The following is a 15,864-nucleotide window of genomic DNA, read 5'->3' as shown; positions in this document are numbered from 1 at the left end:
TGGATGCTTTTAGTGACCCTCCATAACAATCTGCCTGACCTAATAACGCAGAGGTGGGACCTGAAGGAACTGGATGAACACTCGCGAACCGCGGGCCTCTGCTCTTTAGCACCACTTCTCTCCCCATCCTAGCTCCTCTTGCTGCTCAGGGAATTCTCAGCCTTACTCTAAAGTTGCAAGAAGGCTGGGACTACTTTTGGCCACTTGCTGCTACCACAAGTGTGTTTGAAAAAAAAAAAAAGTGTCAGGAAAAGATACCTTAAAAATAATACTACCCATCCAGATATTGGTTTCTAATACCATTCTCCAATAAAAGGGAACCAGGGCTCCTTGGAGAAATGGCTGACCCCAGGACTGGGACAAGAAATACACAAGATGAGCCTGGGGCATCTTGTAGTGCCAGAAAGTAAAGAAGCGCTGGAAAACAAAACAAGACAAAAAACAACAGGGGTTTGTCAAAGGGACACAGGAGCCAAATGAAAGAGCTCCCAACAGCCAAAGCTGTAACAATTTGAGCAACAAAATAAAGCAGTATTGGATTGTAATTCAATATATAAATACCCAGGAATCCATAATGATATAAATGATTAAACAAGCAAACAAACAAACAAGCTGGGAGAGAAGAAGAAAATCTCCCATGCAGAATACTCACAGATAACTTATGAAATTTTAGAAAAAGCACCCTCAAGGAGGTCAAGCATACTCCCCACTCAAGTGTGGGCTGCACATAGTGACTTCCTTCCAAAGAGCACAGCATAGAAAGGGGGGGGAGGGTAACTTTACAGTGGACAAACCTGACAAACACTACCTCTGCCAGATGATCAAGGTCAATATAACAGTGATAATTCATGCTGACAATATGCTCCCTTGGCATGATATGATGAAAATGACCCTTTACCTTTGTGGTCTTCCTCCCCAAAACCCTTAATTCCAGTTTCATCATGAGGAAAACATCAGACGAATCCCAATACAGGGGTATCCTACAAAATACTTGACCAGTACTCCTCAAAACTCAAACGGCTGTCAAAAACAAGGAATATCTGAGAAACTGTCATAATCTAGAGGAGCCCAAAGAAATATGACTAAATGTAATATATCCAGGATGGGATCCTGGGACAGGAAAAAAGGACATTAGGTAAAAACTAAGGGAATCTGAATAAAGTATAGACTTTAGTTAATAATAATGTATAAATACTTGTTCATTGTGACAGACAAAATGTATCACACTAACATAAGATATTAACAATAGGGGAAACTGGCTGTGGGGTATATGGGAACTGTATTATCTTCACTGTTCTTCTGTAAATCTAAAACTGTTCTAAGATAAAAAGCTTATGTAAAAAAATACTATTCAGAAAGATAAAGTCAAACACATACATATACATACACACACACACACACACGCACACGCACACACACACATATACACATACACCTCCAGATTCTCAAGAAATTTATAATCAAAGCCAAGCAAGTAAATAAACATTTTCATATACTTTTTATGTTGTAAATACAAATAGTTAATTTGGACAAGTCTATACCTACCCTTATAAAATGACATATGATCTACGGGGGAGGTGGCAAGTCTGTGTATTTCTAATGTCACAGGTCACACATTGCTTTCATTTGCTGAATCAGCTCCATATCCCACCAGTCCAAGAATATGTTAAAAACCAAAAGCGAAATCCACGTCTTTCTGGGTGTGCTACCATAGCAGCAGAGGTCAATCAGCTTGCAGCTTTAGTGAAACTCTGAAGATGTAATTTCCTTCACACAGGCTCCTACACTCTGTCTTCCTCAGGTTTATGACCAATCTGGGGTATAATACTGAGTATACAATGTGCACATATTATTTTAAGGCTAACCATAAACCTTGTAACTCCTGAATGACTAACTCAGGAATTCAGAAACAGCCAAGTCCCTTGGAGAAGCCCTATACATTGAACAAAAATGAACCAAAACAGAAACACCTACCCTTTTCTCCTTTTGAGAGATAGTACAGCATAGTAGTTAGGCTGAAGGTTCTAGAGTCAGGCCTCAGGTTGGTGTTCAAATCACAGTTGGGCCACTTACTAGCTGTAAGGCCTTGGATATGTTCCTTAACCTCTCTGTGCCTCATATGTAAAATAAGAACAAGAGTATGTACTTTACAAGGTTATTGTGAAAATTAAATTTAATAAAGGTAAAGTGCCTAGAACAGTGTTTGGCAGCTGGCAAGCACTCAATAAGTGTAATTATTAGCATTGTTGTTGTTACTGTGAGCATTTTTGCTATTATGGTAACTGCTTGTCAGTGATAACTCAGAACTCCACAAACAATTAGGTCACTAACCATACTTTCAATCTAAAAGTGCTAATAGATGGCAAACTAGATAAAGTAGTCTGCATCGACTAAACCCAGGGGTGACTAGGGCCTAAATGGTTGGAGACAGGAAAAGACAGACAGGTAAACCTTAAGGAAGCAGCAGTAAGATTTAGAAACTGAAGAAATGCAAAATGCCTAACAAAGCAGGTATTCAATGAATCATTTTAGCTGCTAACAGGGGATAGAAAGAAATACCAGATGACTTCAGCAATTCCTGCAAGTGTTTTACCCAATAAGTAATAAACTACATGAAGGACCCAATAACATTAAGTGTGGGGAGAGGAGAAGAGAGGACTGTGGGTGCATATATAATGATCAGGGGTTGTGGGTCTATATGCTTCATTTGGTAATAGTTCACGGTGAATCTTAAACTGTGGGGTCCAATCAGAAAGAACACCAAATCACTGAAGATGCTGTAGTTTTACACTAGAAAAATAGCATCAGAAATACTTGCAAGAGACTACCACAAGTACTACACACTAAGAACATGGACGACTCTGTCAGCCCAGAAGCTATATTTAATGGGCAGAAAACAAATTTACTCTGATCTTTCAAACAAGAGCAAGTACCAAGTCTACCAACAGCACCCCTGAAATCAAAGGATCACATCTAGATTTTACCCAGAACAAAGTCAAACTTAGAAAGGCCATAAGCAGCATTTAGCAACACTAAATTCTTTCAAATTTCCAACACAATTCAGCAATGGCAGAGCACAGCACAGAAGTAGTTTAAGAAGGCTTACAGAAGTACTGAAAACTAGACATGGAAGATTTCCAGGTACTGGTATGATAAAGGATAGATGCTCTCCTCCTGCTTCTATTAGCATTTACGACATTAACTCAACATAGGCAATACGTCATACTTGACTGGGGGGTGGGAACTGGGGGGTTGCGGGGGTGGGCGGGGGGAGAGAGCTGGAGAAAGAGAGGGAGGAAGGGAGGGGAATGAGAAGGAAAGACCAGTTGCTGCCCTAACAATACTGTTGCGGGGGTGAAGCCAGATCAAATGTTTTTTTTCATACTGTTCCAAAGTTATTTACGGTAAAACCTCCAGCGTGACCCTTCCAGGCACAAACAAAGCCTTGTTCTTTCTTAACAACTAGTCCCTTGATTTCCCACACGTTGTGTTGAACAATGAGGTTGGGGGCACAGAATAAAGCAGATGACATCAATCTCCCTCAAGTCGGAGGCTTGTTTCAGAGCCCGAATTCTGGTCTGTGGCCAGCTGGCTGATTTCACAGAGGGCTCTACTGTCCAGGATGCCAGGCTGCATATGCATTTGGGGGCCATGGCTCAGGATCAACCACCAGTTAGCAATTCACACAAGAAACAACACAGAAGTCACTGCACCTCACTAGATTACCTTTATAAATCTGTTCCCTTTTCCTAGAAACTAGGCTCAGTCTTCAGAAGTCATCATAAAGATATGTATAGCAATTTCAAATTCTAAGCAGCCCCCTTCTCTAGACCAGTTGAAAAGAGAGAAGGCTGGGGACAACTGTTGAACAAGAGAAATTTAAATGAAGTAACAGAGGCAGGTTCAGTCATTTGCCAGTTTGCCAGTGGCCAGGGGCGTGGGCTGTGCCATGGGCTCCAGTTCCCTCCCCTTTTCCCTCTAAGGATCCATAAGGAGACTGTCTATGCATGGCCCTACGGCCAGCAGATAGCTCAGTCTGGCCTCAGAGAGTCCTCCGGAAGGAGCCTGTAACCCCATCTGCACTTGTCCTCATGAGCCGCTCCAACGCCCAGCCCACAGGTGCCCCTGTCCAGAAGGTGGTGGAGAACAGCAGTGGGACCCCACGCTTCTCAATGCGTTCCTTCCCAATTGACGACTTTGAGACTGGGAGTCCTCTGGGCAAAGGCAAGTTTGGAAATGTGTACTGGGCTTGGGAGAAGAAAAGCCATTTCATCGTGGCGCTCCAAGTCCTCTTCAAGTCTCAGGTACAGAAGGAGGGTGTGGAGCACCAGCTACGCAGGGAGGCCCAACTGCAGCACCCCAACATCTTGCGTCTCTACAGCTACTTCTATGACTGGCAAGGATCTCCTTGATTCTGGAGTATGCCCTCCCGGTGGGAGCTCTACAAGAACATGCAGAAGAGCTGCACTTTTTTTTTTTTCTTTTGCGGTATGCGGGCCTCTCACTGTTGTGGCCTCTCCCGTTGCGGAGCATAGGCTCCGGACGCGCAGGCTCAGCGGCCATGGCTCACGAGCCCAGCCGCTCCGCGGCATGTGGGATCCTCCCAGACCGGGGCACGAACCCGCGTCTCCTGCATTGGCAGGACTCCCAACCACTGCACCACCAGGGAAGCCCCCAGAGCTGCACTTTTGAGCAGTGTACAGCCACGACCATGGAGGAGCTGGCAGATGCTCTGATATACTGCCACAGGGAGAAGGTGATTCACAGAGACATAAAGCCACAGAATCTGCTCTTGGGGCTCCATGGAGAGCCGAAGGTTGCCGACTTCGGCTGGTCTGTGCACGCCCCCTCCTTAAGGAGGAAGACAATGTGTGGCACTCTGGACTACATGCCCCCAGAGATGACTGAGGGGCGCATGCACAATGAAAAGGTGGATCTGTGGTGCATCAGAGTGTTCTGCTATGAGCTGCTGGTGGGAAACCCCCCCTTCGAGAGTGCTTCCCACAACGAGATGCATCGGTGCATCGTCAAGGTGGACCTGAGGTTCCCCCCTTCCATGCCTGCAGGAGCCCAGGAGCTCATCTACAAGCTGCTCAAGCATAAACCCTCAGAACGCCGATCGCTGGCCCAGGCCTCAGCCCACCTTTGGGTCCGGGCCCACTCTCGGAGGGTGCTGTTTCCCTCTGCCCTTCAGTCTGTCCCGTGAATTGTCCCTGTCATTTTCTCAGTTGTGTCTGTATGTCTGCATATGTGTAGTTAGGAGGAGGGGATCCTGGCCTGTTCCCACATCTATCTTCTACCTCCTCTTTATTTAATAAACGCTGAAGCTTTTTGTACTAAATAAATAAATAAAGTAACATATTGTTTAACTTTTATGGAGAAGGAAACACAGTCAGGTTTTAATTTAAAGCTAGAAATCTGTATATAATACAAAAATAAACTAGATTTTAATATTATTAAATTTTAATGTACCAATTAGCCTTCTGTACTAAACCATCTATTTATTGACCTGTTTCTAACCCACTGGACAACAGTCACATCAAATGTAAATTTGAAAAAGACATATTTTTCCTAACAGAAAAAGATCAGCCCTCAGTACAGACAACAGTAATCATGAGCTGAAGTGTAACTGTTCCAAATAAAATCAATTAAAGCTATAGCATAGGGACTTCCCTGGTGGTGCAGTGGTTAAGAATCCACCTGCCAATACAGGGGACATGGGTTCAATCCCTGGTCCGGGAATATCCCACATGCCACAGAACAACAAAGCCTGTGCACCACAACTACTGAACCTGCGCTCTAGAGCCCACAAGCCATAACTACTGAGCCCGTGTGCCACAACTACTGAAGCCCACGTGCCTAGAGGCCGTGCTCCACAACAAGAGAAGCTACCACAATGAGAAGCCCGCTCGCCGCAACTAAAGAAAGCCCGCGTGCAGCAACAAAGACCCAGTGCAGCCAAAAATAAGTAAATAAATTTATATTTAATAAAAAGCTATAGCATACACACACACAAACACTCTTTTCATACAGCTTTTAGTGTGAAAAAATGTTATAAGCCAATGGTTTCCCAACTGCCAAGATCCTTCTTGATAATTTTTATGCTTAAATTGTGATAAGTGTACGACTCAAGGCTGAACTCTCCAAATGATCTTGTTTGGCTTTCTCATCTGTAAGCTAGTTGGGAAACACAGGGACCATAACTGAGTGTAATATCCAAATAAAAGATAATCTCATTTAGCAAAATGAATTACTAATAGCAACAGCACTCTTGAAGAATGACAATGAAAATAAACCTTAGACCAATAAGATTATTTGGAAGAGGTTAAAAAAAGTATAAGTGATCTAAATTACCAGTAGGCTTTTCTTTCCTTTCCAGTGATGATTATGACATCTCCTCACAATTGCTTTCTCTCTTTCTGTATTTCCAAAACATAAATCACCCTTAGGCAATAACTAACTCATCTCATCCCCTAAAATTAATTCATCCTCCAATTTTCACCATTAACAAGCATTCTAAATAATAAATGGTACTGGAATCTATTAAATTATTATGGTATCATCTAGTCTTTATGAAAATGTGGTTTTCAATTCACAGATTCTGAGTCCCTACAACGGGCTTTTATTATGGACCTGAAGTAACGAGGAAACTACATTCACTATGAATGATGAGTTGGTACTTCCTGCTTCAATTCTGTGCAGCAGTCTTTAAATCTGAAACTATTTAGCCTGGTTTAGCCTCATTTTATGAAATGAGTAGGGAAGGGATAACCTCAATTGGAAATCTTAACACAAAACACATCCCAACATGGGCCTGAAGGAGAAATCTTTGCGGAAAGAGTCCCACCCATCATTTCAATCCATTTCTCTCTCTATTCAGAAAGGCCTTCGCTGGCCACTCAAATACTTTACCCCATTAATCACGCCTTACCACCTACTGCTTGATTTTTCATTATAGTACTTATCACTACCTGACATTGTGTGTATTTTTTTTAACTTGTATTTTGTCTTTGTTCTCCACTAGAGCTCAAGGACCTTGTCTGCAATTCATTGCTATAACCCCAGCTATGTATGGCATATACTAAGTATTAAATAAATATTTATTGAATGAATGCGAGAATCACAAAAACTCAGAATTCCTCTCATTAAAATATTCTTTATCTGGTCACTGCAATGACATAGGGTGGGGGAGTCAGATAAGCAATTCAATTTTCATTCACTAGACAGGAAAGAAGAGTACCAACATCTATGGCCCACCACAATGGGCCCTGAACAATTAAAGAAACCACCTCCATTAGCCCTTCTAACAATTCTATGAAGTCTATCATCCCCATCTTACATATAAGAGACCCAAAGAGAAAGGTTAAGTAATTCCCCTAAGACCATACACCCTTTAAATGGTGGAGCTGATGGGATCTGAACCCAAATCTGTCTGACTCCAGATGCAGGCTCAATAAGACTAAGATATTTAACTCAGTTGTACAACAATGCCTACGTAGTATATTAAACCGAAGACACAAAGATGAATAAGACAGCAAGGAGTTCACAAAGTAAGCTGTGACAAACAGGATGTAATGGAAGCACACAAGAGGGGTGTACAGGCAAAGACTGGTCCAGGTTAAGAGAACACTGTGTTCAAAGAACTGCAAGGTATTCAGAACAGCTAGAGGCAGGAGGAGAGAGGTGAAGAGGAAGGAAGAGGTAAAGATCAGAGATGAGGCTAGGACAGTGTCAATTCATTTGTTCATTCATTCCTTAAGTTGAAGTCCTACTATGTACCAGGCACTGTATTAGACACAGGCATTTCAGTGATGATTGAGACACAGCCTCTGCTCAAGGAGCTTAAAGTCTACCTGAGGAGATGGGTAAATACAAAACTACAACACAGTGTGATACATGATAACACTGATGTATTCACTGGACATTAAGGTGCTCCTTGATAGGAAGATGATGAACGAGACAGGTCTATCAAGGCACTACACTCACAAAGATCCTTCTAAGAGAGACTGCCTCAATTAGAGCAATAACTAAATGCCAAGCCCAGTTGGCCAAGTTTTGCACTTCAGAAAGTGTCCAGTTCTCCAAACCTCAACCCAAACCACAGCTGCTTAAACCAGGGGTGGATATATGACCAAAGAGGAGATAAGCAACAGGCTGTTCAGAGACTTAGATATAAAAAAGGAGCTGAACCAATGAGATCCTTGCACTCTGGAGTCACAACTCAGAAGCTGAAATGATGCATAGAGAGAATCCTTGAGGCAGAGTCTGGGCCACGAGTGGTCAAAATTTAAGACAAAGCAGAACTAAGTGGACAGAGGCTATGAAAAAGTTGCAAACTATGCTAAGGAGTGGGATCAAACCACAGATAGGTCTGTGGCCTGCACAATATATTAAACTGTTAAAAATGACACCCAACTTAACGGTCTCTAAAATACCATTTCTCACAAAAAGGGACCACAATTTCTTGGAGGAATAGCTGCATCCAGGTCAGGGGTTTGACATACAAAAGATGAGCCTTCGGCACCTAGTTGTTCCACACAACAGGGCAGCTATCAAAGTCTAATAGGATTGTGTTAAAAGGATACAGGAGCCGAAGAGACAAGTGAGCATAGAGAACGAATGCAAATGACTAAAACAATGACTCCAAAAATTGAAATAAACAACAATAAAAAATGATCTCAGTATAATACTTAAAACAACCTTCTTCAGACTACACTGGAAATGACACGGGCAACTTCCTTACTCTGAAAACTGTCAATAAGAAGGAATAAACTCTGCACTTACCCCGACTTTCCTTCCTGAATTATAAATTTTAGGGTAACCAAATGGCCTCAAGTGATGAATTCTTTAATAATTCCAGCTAATAAATATGAAAGGAACAACAATTAGAAAATCATCATTTCACAACCTTAATGAAACAAGTAATTTACATAAGTCATCAATGGCTTCCTAAGCGAAAGATTAATTGGAAGTTTTACATTGGAGGCTTCGGGCTGTTACCATCTTGGTAGGCAGGATAATGTCCCCACCCCCCAAGCGATGTCCATAGCCTAATTTCCAGACCTGTGAATATGTTACCCTACGTGGCAAAAGGGGTTTTGCAGATGTGGATTAAATTAAGGGTCATTATAAGGGAAAGAGGGAAGCAGCAGAGTCAGAGTAGATGAGATGATGGAAGCTGAGGAGGGAGACAGGTTTGGGTGGGAGAAAGGAAGAGAAAGTTTTGGAGATACTATGCTGCTGGCTTTCAAGACGGAGGAAGGGGTCACCAGCCAAAGAATGCAGGTGGTCTCTAGAAGTTGGAAAAGGCAAGTAAATGGATTCTCCCCTAGAACCTTCAGAAGGAACACAGTCCTGCTGACACCTTGATTTTAGGACTTCTGACCTCTAGAACTGTAAGATAAATGTGTGTTGTGAGCCACTAAGTTCATGGTAATTTGTTATAGCAGCAGTTGGACACTAATACACCCAACTGAACCCACTGATCTATCTTCGCAGCACTAAGGGGCACAAAAAGTACCGTGTGCTCTGCCGTGATGCCACATGAGGTACACAATACCACCCTTAAAGTAACCTCACCAAAAGATAAACCTGAATCTAGTTACATCTTTACAGCTGATCCCTTTTACAAGAAATATGGGGGAAAGAACTCGTTAAATGACACCTCAAGGAAGCAGAGACAAATCCAAAATGTAGGACGTGATTTAAGGACCTCTGACTCCAACAATTTCAAGCATATAAAAAAGGCGGGGGCGGGGAGGGAGAGTGGACTGCTATAGATTAAAGAGACTTGAGTGATACAACAAATTAATTTTAAATAGATACTTTTGAGACAAGTGGAGAAATTTGAATATGAATTGGGTATTATTAGATGGTATTATGGAATTATTGTTACCTTTGCGAGGTATATTATAGTCACATAACATTGTGATTAAGTTCATAATTTTTAAGAGATTCATCCTGAAGTATGAAGGACTGAAATACCAGATATCTAGGATTTACTTTAAAACAGTTCAGCATAAAATGAGAAGGGAGAAATAGTTAAGATGAAACAAGTGTGACAAAAACCTGATAACTGTTGAATCTGGGTAATGTGTACACACTGGACTGACTGCACTCTTCTCTATAAAACTGAAAATAAACAAATGCCAAAATTGATTTGAATTAGTTGGTGACATTTTAAAATCAGGAGCTTTCACATAAAAATCTGGATTTCTGACTTCATTTGAAAAATCAGATGTGGCAACAGGCCCTCATCAAGAGATGAGTACTGGCTACTTCAAACTGACACTTTCCACTACTCCCAATTATCTCCCATTTAACATCACCACTGTTTTTCTTATAGCTGGCCCAATTCATTCATTTACATCACCTACTTGGCGTTTAGGTTAAGGACCCCAGGAGTAGTCCGATTAAGCTGGCTAGTGGCAAGAGAACAGAGCAGACATGGGGAGAGCAACTGTGTGATGGTAAAATGCTAGTGCGTAGATGCAGAGTCCTGCTGTCAAGGTCCCTTCAGCAGCCTTGGATACAGATGTAATTCCCATAAGACTATGCTACACTATATGCTTTCTGTATTCAGTGCTTACTAGAAGCAAGTATGCCTGACATTCTGAAAAATACAAACATGAAAATAATTCCTGCCCTCAGGATACTAACAGTCTAATGAGGAAGACAAGATATAAATATGAGGAAGACAAGATATAAATATAAGTAATTACAATATAAGATGAAAATAAGTGAGTTTAGGGTACCGTTCAGGGAGGTTCATATGTAAAATGCAAAGTGAGGAGTGACAAAGCATACAAAGCTTCAGGAACAGGTCATGAAGAACGCTACAGAGTACGCTGGGAAATTTACATTTTACCAGATGAAGAATAGTCAGCCACGGGAGGGTTTTAAAACATAAGTACAAATCAGAGGGGGCAACACTAAAGATGAGAGTAAACTCTCATTGCTCAAATTCTCTGATTCTATGCACTACACATCCTTTGAAGAGCCAGAAGCACGACCCCCAAAATGTTGTATCTAAGCATATAAAATTATGCCATCATCTCTTTCTTGGCCAAAGGTGTTTGGTATCTGAAGAGAATAGCAAAAGGCTGGCTCATGGTGCAACAGCACTGAAAATAGTTTATATCTCTCAAATAAAGTTTATATAAACTGCATCTGTTACCACTACTGGGTTCCAATACCTTAAAAATAAACTATGGTCTTATTATACCTGAAGCTCTATTAAAATGTAAAAATGTTTCTTCCTGTTTAGTTCAAGACCCATTCTGTTAAAAACAAAAACCACGTGCTTATAGTGAATGAATAAAATTACCTAAAATACAATCGAATCTTGACACATATCAAATTATATTAACGTTTCAAAGATCAGGCCCGGTCATCCTAAATGTAATATGGGACCAAACGGCACTATAGTAGTAGTTGTCACCATCCAAGAGTATCACTGAAATTTACTGAAAACTTGGCCAAGTCCAGACTCTGGGGTACCAAAAAGGAAAGGACTAGAGACTGAAACCGTTTTGTGACCAGTAATCGACTTTAATCAATCACAGGAATTACAAATAAAAAACAAAAAGAGAATAAGATTGCAGCACTTTTCTGTCACCTTACTTAACTCCCAAACTAAGAATCAATTCCAGCTCTGACACCAATATGTTCTATTACCTCTATGAGCCTCAGTCTCCTCGTGTGTAAAATGAGGCTAACAGTATCTACTTCGTAGGGTAGTGTATGAACTAAATGGTAATATGTGTACAGTCGCACAGGACCTGACACACAGCTGATGCTCAAGAAATAACAGCTTTTTGTTATTCACAGTAAGCTTCAGTGCTTCCGTCGTTTTCCTGCAGGCATCCATGTGTCTTAAGATGCCGGTCCCTACACATAATCAGCATCCAAAGACTTCTTTGGAGACCCTAGTTACAGTTCAAGGTACCTAAGACCAAAACAGGTATAGGACCGTGACAAGGACCCAAAGTCAAGGCCGTCGCCGCTCAGCTGTCACCACATCCGCCAAGGCCGGGCGGCCCTTCAATGGGCTCCCAGCTTTGGCGCCCAGCCCCGCCCCGCGACAGCCAACAAGCGGGGTGAGGGGGCGGTCTCGACAGCTCGCCCTTTAGCGCTCCGGGAGGCCAGACCGCGCTCCGGGAGGCCAGACCGCCCTCCAGGCCTCCGCCCGCCGGACTCTCGGGTCCTCAGCTACCTCGCTGACGCTTTCAGTCTTCTCTCCCCGCCCCACCCAGTACCTCACCTTAAGATGGGTGCGTAGGCCGCCGGCGCCCCCAGACTGGTCGGTGATCTCGTACGCGCCCGTCACCAGCAGGTCCTTGTGGATCTCTTCGCGGAGGCACTTGCGGGAGTTAACAGGCAGATGGAAGGAGATGGCGAGGACCGAGGTGGGGCCAAGCAGGAGTAAAAGCAGCAACGCTAACGGGCAAGGGCCACGCTGGGCCTGTGGGCCAGAGAAACCAGACATCGTGCCGGAGACTGTTCACCACCCTGGGCCTCTATCGCGCCGGAACCGGGAGGGATCACGTAGCTCACCTCTGACCTTGTAACGCCGTCGGCGCCATTTTGGAGGCTGGCAAATAGATGAAAAATGTATAGTGAATCTTTTTAAAGGGAAGAAGGCGTATGATACCACGTAATGCCTTCAAATTAAACTGGTTAAATGAGGTTTTCTAGAAGCTTCCGGAAAAAGTTTCATTTTTTTAAGCTCTGTGACCGCCCAGTCGACCATAGCAAGTACGGGCAGCCCAGGAAGCAATTCTCCTCGAACATCCGGAAGTAGCGCCCGCGAGTTTTAAGGTCGGTGATACCATAGCAACCAAGCCCCAATAGGAAACAGCCACAAAGCCCATCGCTGGGCCCGCCCACCAACCTCCCAGGCGCACCGGACGTGGGGCAGAGGGTGCGTTGTCCCAGCGCTTTGGTGACATCTGGGACATTGAGCACTTGAGAGGAAGACTTCGAGAGGCTGAGAAAAGATTCTAATTTGGCTATTAGGCGAGCGGGGGCCAGAACCTCAGAGAAGGGGTAGAGGTCACCTGGTGAATGTGAGCTGGAGGTGTCCAGTTCATGCTCCTGAGCCGGGTGTTTGGGCTGGAATAACTGATTTCTTTTCTTTTTTTTAAAATAAATTTATTTATTTATTTTTGGCTGTGTTGGGTCGTCGTTTCTGTGCGAGGGCTTTCTCTAGTTGCGGCGAGCGGGGGCCACTCTTCATCGCGGTGCGCGGGCCTTTCACTGTCGCGGCCTCTCTTGTTGCGGAGCACAGGCTCCAGACGCGCAGGCTCAGTAGTTGTGGCTCACGGGCCCAGTTGCTCCGCGGCATGTGGGATCTTCCCAGACCAGGGCTCGAACCAGACCAGGGTTCCCTGCATTGGCAGGCAGGTTCTCAACCACTGCGCCACCAGGGAAGCCCCCCTGGAATAACAGATTTCTGAATATGCATCTTAGTTAGCAAACATTGAGCACCTACTCTGCTAGGTACTATTCAAGCTAAATTTGGATTCTGTATTTAAATTGAATAAAACCTTGTTTTAGCCCACTGTGGGAGATGAACCTAATGCAGTTTACCAGATAAACGTTATGCAGGGAAAGCAAGTATTGGTGTGTTTTAAATGTTTAAATTACTTTAGGGATCAAATTGGCTAGTCTATAGTAAGAAAATTTACATGGTAATCATTCATGCTTTCATTTAACACATATTTACTGACTACCTACTGTGTGCCAGACACTATAGCATGCATGCATACTGACATGTTTATTGATTTAACAAACCATTATGGGGATGCTATCAAATATTCAGGGCTGAAGAAAATAGGAAGATAAAAAAGGAGTACTCCACAGCCTATGTTTAGAATTATCTACTTCGATTCATGTTTATTGAGCATCTACAGAAATACCCAGAAGATGGACTGTCTGTTCTTAGTAAATGAAATAATTGTTCTGTATTTATAACTTCTTTCAGTCTTTTCCTGGAACTGAAGTCCCACAAACAAAACAAGAACAAACATAAAGGAGCTGTAAAGCATTTTAAAATTTGACAAATGTCATATAATAATTACCTTATGAGGTGTCTACTTAGGAACATTTAGTTTGATTATTTTATCCCTGATCTAAGATATGATTGTTCATCTACTCACTACATCCTGATAAGCTGCACTGGCCTTTTCCCTGCCAGTGCAGGGAATCAGAACCAAGCCGTTATCTAATTCATTGTTTACTCTCAGTCCTGAGGCTCTGCTGACCATCAGCAAGAGATCTGCAACCCATAAAATACCTGTGTGTGTGTTTTCTTTAAATTTCTTACATTTAAATAATAGCTTATATGTTTTAAAATATTTTCACAAATACTAATGATCTCATTTGGCATTTTCAAAACCCATGGGACATAGGCTGGGGAAATCTGTTGATTTTACAGATGAGGAAACTGAGGTTCTGAGAGGCCAGAGAACTTTTGTACCCAAAGTCCCATAGTTTAAAAGTGACAGAGTCAGTCTGAGGGCCTGAACCATCTTCAGAAAGGTGCTATTACATATTATTTTACAGGTGAAGAAACTGAGACTTAGGGAAATTGAGTTACTTTCCGCAGTCACAGCTCTTAAGTCCTTTCCTGTTCTATATTCTCGCTTATCCTGGCCCCCAGCTCTTTCCTGTCCCCCATTCCCTCCTTTATATTTTTCTCCTTCATACTCATCACTATCTAGTTTCTGCATACATTTTACTTATTTATCACACTTATTGATCTGTCTCCCTAACTAGGATATCTGTTTTGTCAGGGGCAGGAATTTTTGTCTATTCTATTCATTGCTTTATTTCCTGAATCTAAAATAGTGCCTGGCACTTAGAAGGCACAATAAATAATGGTTCAATGAATGTAAGATTAATTCCTTAGCTCCTAGCAGAAGGTCTAACAGCAAATTTCTTCCATTATTCCTTAGCTGTTTTCAAACAAATTTATTTAATCCATAATGTATCCAAAATGTAGGTACTAATTCAGTTTCACAAACAATGAGCATATTTTTTTAAATAAATTTTTTTACTTTTATTTTCTTACTTTTGGCTGCGTAGAGTCTTCATTGCTGCGTGCGGGCTTTCTCGAGTTGCGGCGAGTGGAGGCTACTCTTCGTTGCCATGCACGGGCTTCTTGTTGCGGTGGCTTCTCTTTGTTATGGAGCAAGGGCTGTAGGCACACACGCTTCAGTAGTTGCAGCATGTGGGCTCAGTAGTTGTGGCTTGTGGGCTCTAGAGTGCAGGCTCAGTAGTTGTGGCACACGGGCTTAGTTGTGGGATCTTCCCGGACTAGGGCTAGAACCCGTGTCCCCTGCATTGGCAGGCAGATTCTTAACCACTGCGCCACCAGGAAAGTCCTCATATCTTTTTTTTTAATTGAAAAAAATGTGATCTTGTTTCCATATAAGGACAGAGGAAAAAAAATCTACCCTCTGTGCTGTGTAACTAGAGGGCAGAGTAGATATTCCTAGGAAACTAGAATTTTTGAACTCTGCAACAGCGTTAAACAAGGTACCATTTTACATCTGTTTGGGGAAAAGGCCTCATTCTGAATTGGAGAGCAAATGGAAAGTGTCCCTCAACTAGAGAAACTGTTTTTTCCTGGCCTAACAGTCCTCTGCCATCCCATCATCCTGAAACTTCCCCAGCCAGTCTCACCTAAGATTCCTGAACCGCCACCCCCCCACCCCCCAGACTGTGGAGGTGAAGAGATGTCACTAGGACACACCCTCCACCCAGTCTATCCTTAAGCCACAAGTTTCGCAAACTTTTGTTTGTATGAGAGGGAGTTTGTTTAAAACACACCTCACTCCAGACAGTGAATCAGAAGCGCTT

At 42.7% G+C, this 15,864-nt stretch overlaps 2 protein-coding genes across 2 annotated transcripts in view; one reads left to right on the top strand and one right to left on the bottom strand.

Annotated features, from left to right (window-relative positions):
- Window positions 1–13,406, bottom strand: part of TMED10 (transmembrane p24 trafficking protein 10) — a 45,648-nt gene extending 32,242 nt beyond the window's left edge. The window contains exon 1 of the mRNA XM_079914656.1: window positions 12,263–13,406. Coding sequence (XP_079770782.1) covers window positions 12,263–12,487 — 225 coding nt within the window. The 5' untranslated portion in view covers window positions 12,488–13,406. The remainder of the gene's footprint in view (window positions 1–12,262) is intronic.
- Window positions 3,761–5,310, top strand: LOC307182147 (aurora kinase B-like). Its single transcript, XM_079913346.1, is given in 3 exon segments — window positions 3,761–4,392; window positions 4,395–4,432; window positions 4,667–5,310. Coding segments are annotated over 3 exon segments (963 nt in total). The 5' UTR covers window positions 3,761–4,007; the 3' UTR covers window positions 5,207–5,310.
- Window positions 13,407–15,864: the final 2,458 nt, after the last annotated feature.

Source organism: Stenella coeruleoalba (assembly GCF_951394435.1).
Source record: "Stenella coeruleoalba genome assembly, chromosome: 2".
Classification (NCBI taxonomy): Eukaryota; Metazoa; Chordata; class Mammalia; order Artiodactyla; family Delphinidae; genus Stenella; species Stenella coeruleoalba.
This window is presented reverse-complemented; position numbering and strand designations above follow the sequence as displayed.